The sequence below is a fragment of the Mandrillus leucophaeus genome, unplaced genomic scaffold, assembly GCF_000951045.1.
Source record: "Mandrillus leucophaeus isolate KB7577 unplaced genomic scaffold, Mleu.le_1.0 Scaffold274, whole genome shotgun sequence".
NCBI lineage: Eukaryota > Metazoa > Chordata > Mammalia > Primates > Cercopithecidae > Mandrillus > Mandrillus leucophaeus.
In genome coordinates this window covers 385091-391247 of record NW_012102854.1, presented here as the reverse complement: position 1 = coordinate 391247, position 6157 = coordinate 385091, and the positions used below count along the sequence as shown (strand labels likewise).

The window sequence follows — 6157 nt, the reverse complement described above, 5'->3', positions numbered from 1 at the left end:
GGGGTTTCACCATGTTAGCCAGGATGATTTCGATCTCCTGACCTCGTGATCCGCCCATCTCGGCCTCCCAAAGTGCTGGGATTACACGCTTGAGCCACCGCGCCCGGCCGAATGTCTCATTTTTTAAAATAAAAGACAACCTAACCACTAGTCATTCAGAATAGCAATGGGAAACATAATAAAGTCCCATGTTCTACATTACAGTACATTGATAATTCAGATTTACATATTTGTCTGAAACGATCTTTCCTAAACTTCAAAAAATCAAGGTTTTTATTTTGAAACAATTTTAGAGTATATGCAACTGCAATAATAATACAAAAAGATCCCATGTACCCTTGACCAAGTTTTCCCCAATACTAATTATCTTGAAAAACTGTACATCACAAGCATGATGTTGACATTGAATCAAGACACAGAACATTTCCATTACCACAGGATTCCTCATGTTGCAATTTTTTTTTTTTTTTTTGAGATGGAGTCTCCCTCTGTCACCCGGACTGGAGTGCAGTGGCGCCATCTCAGCTCACTGCAAGCTCTGCCTCCCAGGTTCACGCCATTCTCCTGCCTCAGCCTCCCAAGTAGCTGGGGCTACAGGTGCCTGCCACTGTGCCCAGCTAATTTTTTGTATTTTTTTATTAGAGATGGGGTTTCACTGTGTTAGCCAGGATAGTCTCGATCTCCTGACCTCATGATCCGTCCACCTCGGCCTCCCTGGGTTTTTGAGTATAATGACACTTGCCAGACATTTCATCCAGAGGCAGGAAAAAATACCATCTCACAGAGAAGGGCTTCAAGAGACAATTATGGGAGAATAGTTTTTTTTGAAAATACAAAATTTTACTCTGGAATAGTTTTTAAAGACCTAATTGTGTAAGGTACAACTACAAAGTCAATAGACAAAAATGTAGAATTATTTCTTCGTGACCTTAAAAAATAAAAATGTTTCTTTTTTTCTTTTCTTTTCTTTCTTTCTTTTTTCTTTTTTTTTTTTTTTTTTTTTGAGACAGAGTTTTGTTCTTGTTGCCCAGGCTGGAGTACAGTGGCACGATCTTGGCTCACTGCAAGCTCCATCTCCCAGGTTCGAGAAGTTCTCCTGACTCAACCTCCTGAGTAGCTGGGACTACAGGCACCTGCCACCACGCCTGGCTAATTTTTTTTTTTTTTTTTATTTTTTGTAGAGACGGGGTTTCACCATGTTAGCCAGGATGGTGTCAATCTCCTGACCTCATGATCTGCCTGCCTCAGCCTCCCAAAGTGTTGGGATTACAGGCGTGAGCCACTGCACCCGGCCTCATGTTGCATTTTTATAGCCACATCCACATCCCCCTTGACCTCACTCCCTCCTTAACCCCTGTCGATCACAAAAAGAGACTAAATTTCATGAACTTATTGACTGAATGAAACAAATTTTGGATTGCATAGCATGATACAAAATATGTAATGTTAAAAAATGCACACACAAGGAATTCTGTTCTTGACAGTATTGTTGGACAAATAAGCAAAAGACCTTCTAAAAAGACAGTAAGAAAAGGTCAACATATAATTCAGAGGATAGACAGAGAAGGGAGAAGTGGGCAGAGAATGAGGGAAAGGAATATTTTAAGTGGAAATAGTTGAGAATTTTTGAGAATCAATGAAGGATGTGAATCTTGGATTCAGGAAGTAAAAAATTAATCTCTGAAATATAAATATATATAAATCCACCCTACAATACAGTATTAATGAAGTCATTGGTTTCTTTCTATCCAAAGGATTTAAAAATTTTACCTGGAATATTCATGGAATACAAAAGAAAGTGGTAGCAGTGACTCACCCTAGAAAGTATGGACTGAGATACCCAACCCAAACTAGCCCACTCTCCCATAGGCCAAAATCCAGGCCTTCTTAGAAAGGGCAGAGACATGGTTCAGAATGGCAGAGATGTAGGACTAGCCTGGAAGTCAACCTCTTGGTAGACGGCAAAAGCCATCTTCAGAGAGATGCCACTACCTCTTATTACTTGCTGTGAAGCCACCCAAGTGTGTGTTAGAGGCTGGTCCTGCTGGGTGTCACACATTACAGGAGCCAAGGGCTACTGCTGCAAGCACTACAGGAGCCTGACAAGAGTGAAACAAAACTAAGAAGAGAAACAACCTCCTCCTCTAGTGTCCTCCCTGCACTCTACTGGCAGAAATTAACATCATGCCAGGTGACAAAGGAGAAATGTTCACAGAACCCAGTTCCAATACTACAGAGCAGGCAATGAAGGATTCGGAGCCGAGAGGCAGTAAATTGATGGTTAACACAAAGTTTTTAAATTCCTGGAATATATTAAAAAATGAAGTGGGCTGGGTGAAGTAGGTTATGCCTGTAATCCAAGCACTTTGGGAAGCTGAGGTGGCTGGATCACCTGAGGTCAAGAGTTCAAGACCAGCCTGGTCAACATGGTGAAAAACTGTCTCTACCAAAAATACAAAAAGTAGCTGGGCATGGCTGCACACACCTGTAGTCCCAGCTACTTGGGAGGCTGAGGCAGGAGAATTTTGAAACTCAGAGGTGGAGGTTGCAGTGAGCCAAGATTGGGCCACTGGACTCCAGCCTGGGCGTGTCTCAAAAAAAAAAAAAAAAATGAAGTGGGCCAAATGTGGACTTACGATGAGAATGTGTAATAAATCACGTATTATGAATAACCTACTTTTGTCCAAAAATTTATGAAATTTACATGAAATATTCCTGTTAGAATAAAAAGAAACTGTTAGCAGTTGTTGCACCTGTGGAGAGAAGGTGAGTGGCTACAGAACTGGATGTTAGGGGAGAATTAATTTTCACATTTTTGGTAATTTTTGAATTTTATAATATGTGCTTCTATTAAGCAAAAAATTTAGAAGGTTTTAAAAAATAAATGTGATGCCAAAATACATACGCCAGATACTCTTTAATCCCACTGTTGGGAATCTGCACAACAGAAACAAAAGAAGGTAAAACTAGAGTTCCAGGTGAACATTAGAAACAACTTGAATGTCTGTTGTAGGTAATGGCTCAAAATACAGACACATTCCATTCTAGAAATATTCTGAACCTTACAAAGAATGGGTTACATCTTTATGTACTGACCTGGAAAAGTATTTATGATTATTGTGAAAAGGACAAGATGCTGTCAAATGTCCGTATAGGGGGTAAAATCTCCTCCAAACACATGCAACAAACACTTTCTGTGTACAGGCTTTTTGAGCATAAAGGAAGAAGAAATACACATACTGGTTATCGCAGAGATTTGTGGGAGGAGAGGAAATTGTTTTCATTTTATTTATGCTATATTTCACTGGTTTCAGTGAAACATGTAATTTTAGAAAATTTATTCTCAATAACGGTTAATACAGTAACTCAGAAACAGCATTAAATGAAAGCAAAATTTACACTTTAATTAGTTTTCCATTTTCTCACTTAAAAACATTTGATTTTCAAGGATTATGTAAATAAATCAATACTAATGAAACATGGTGGCTTACCAACATTTTCCTTAAATAAAACAAAGACAATGTATATTTCCATCAACAAATTTCATGCTAGACTAGGATGGGGAGGGAGGAGAGGAAACCTGACGGGCTTCTCACCAGTATGAAGAGTCTGACGTAAGTTAAGTTGTAATCCATGATTAAACGCCTTCCCACATTGATAAGGTTTCTTTCCAGAATGAATTCTCTGATGGTGCGAGAAGCTTGAATGATAGCTAAAGGCTTTCCCACATTCCTTACATTCATAGGGTTTCTCACCAGTATGAATTCTTTGATGTTGAATAAGGTGTGAATGAAGTCTAAAGGCCTTACCACATATCATGCATTCATGAGGTTTCTCACCAGTATGAATTCTCTGATGTCTTTTGAGGTGTGAACACTGTCTAAAAGTCTTCCCACATTCTTTACACTCATAGGGTTTCTCACCAGTATGAATCCTCTGATGTAGGGTTAGTTGTAAGCCATCACAAAACGCCTTCCCACATTCATGACATTCATAAGGTTTCTTGCCAGAATGAATTTTCTGATGATGCGAGAAGCTTGAGTGATAGCTAAAGGCCTTCCCACATTCCCGACATTCATAGGGTTTCTCACCAGTATGAATTCTCTGATGTATAGTAAGATGTGAGCGATGCCTAAAAGTCTTTCCACATTCTTTACATTCATAAGGTTTCTCACCAGTATGGAGTCGCAGATGTTCAGTAAGTTGAAAGCCACGAATAAAAGCTTTCCCACATTGCTTACATTCATAGGGTTTTTCACCAGTATGAAGTCTCTGATGTTGAGTAAGCTGTGATCGCTGTCTAAAGGCCTTCCCACATTCTTTACATTCATAAGGTTTCTCACCAGTGTGAATTCTTTGATGTAGAGTAAGTTCTGAGCCATAATTAAAGGCCTTCCCACATTCGTTACATTCATAGCGTTTTTCACCATTATGAATTCTTAGATGTTGTTTAAGTTGTGAGCAATGAACAAAGGCCTTCCAACATTCTTTACACTCATTGCATTTGTCACCATTTTGAATTGTCTGTTGTTTAAAAAGGCATGGTGTATTAACCATTTCCGTGCATTCTTTACATTTGGAAAGTTCTTTAGAATGAGTTCTTTTGTGGTGACTAAAATATAAATGGTAACTGAAGATTTTTCTACACTTTTTACATTCAGAGATTTTCTCTCTATCATAAAATTCTTGAGTGAGTAAAGTATGTTGGCTAAAAATGTGCATGTTTTCATGGTTAATCATAAGTTGTCTAAAATAACCCTCCTCTTGTCCCTGATGTTGCTCAAAATGACAGTTGCCTTCCCAGATATCTCTGAAAATTGATCTCTCAGGACTATGGCTTTTAAATTCCTCCATGTTAACCCACTGGAATAATTCTGTTTCATAAATACCACTTTTTGGAGGTAACTTCTGGGGCTCATCTCTGGATGCCAAGTCTGAAAGATAAGAAATACATTTTAACTCCTGATTTTGTACTATAAGAGAAATAAAATATCTATGGTAGCAATGAGAGATAACTGCAAATAATTCACATAATAAATAAAAGGCTTGGAGAACTCTTACGTGGGTAGAGCAGCACAGGGAAATGAGAGCACTCAAATGAAGGAGTTAATTAGGGAAATAAGTCAGTTCAATGGTGCTGAAATTTTGATCCGCCTCTGAATTACCTTGAGAGTTTGTTGCAATTATGGATGTTTAGGAAACATTCTAAATGAACTCAACCAGAATTTAAGAGAGTTGGTCTTAGAGTGAGGTCAACTGAGTCCGAGTCCATATGCTTAACACTGTCAGGCCAAAGGTTTATGTGGCAGATTGTCAGCTGTTGCCAGATATCTATTTTCCTTTTTAAAAAATATCAATTGAACCCACGGCTTTTTATTTGAGAATAAAGCTGCCAATATAAACTCTGCATTTCCCAAGCTCCTTTACAGCTGGGAATGCCATGCAACTTGGGTTCTGCCTAAAGAAATACAGAAATATTATGTAATACCATCTGAGTTCTTTCCTTAAGAGTCAGGTGGCCCAAGCCCTATGTTGCTTGTTTTCCCTCTTCCTCAACAAAGCTGATGGCAATATTGATTTGCTGTCATGTCTGTCACATAATGGTTTTGCAGAGTAGGTACCTTTCCAGCTTGGATTTTAATGCAAGAGAAAATTAAATTTCTATGCCTGGGTTATAGACATTGTATCAAAAAAAGAAAATTAATTTAAACATCTATATGGTTTCAATTACAATTGTTCTGGGTCTCTGTCACAAGCAGCTTAATCTACATACATACAAATACAGCTTCCCACAGAAATTTTAAAACTTCAGCTCCTTGTCATAAGAATACAAGGCTTCTGCTAACCAATATAATCTCATTTTGAGTTCAATTCCCTTTTATTCATTAGGCTATAACGAAATTAATCTGTCAACAACTAGGACATGCCAAAGCTGTTCCTATGTTAGAGCTTCATAGCCTCTTCCATGTGCTAAGAATCTTTTTGCCTAGATTTTTTGTAAAGCGGGCTTCATTTCATCCAAGTCTCAGAGTAAAAGTCACTTCCTCAAAAGTGTATCCCCGATAATATTACCTAATGGAGTCCTTCCTGAAGTACTACTGGAATTACATATTCATTTATTATTCATCTTTTTAATATTTGGCCAGGCATGATGGCT

General features: G+C 38.3%; 1 protein-coding gene across 2 annotated transcripts in view; it reads right to left on the bottom strand.

Annotated features, from left to right (window-relative positions):
- Window positions 1-2504: 2504 nt before the first annotated feature.
- Window positions 2505-6157, bottom strand: part of ZNF461 (zinc finger protein 461) — a 37779-nt gene continuing 34126 nt past the window's right edge. For both annotated transcript variants that reach the window (XM_011984778.1, XM_011984779.1), the window contains one exon: window positions 2505-4934. In XM_011984778.1, the coding sequence (XP_011840168.1) occupies window positions 3544-4934 (1391 nt within the window). In that variant the 3' untranslated portion in view covers window positions 2505-3543. The remainder of the gene's footprint in view (window positions 4935-6157) is intronic.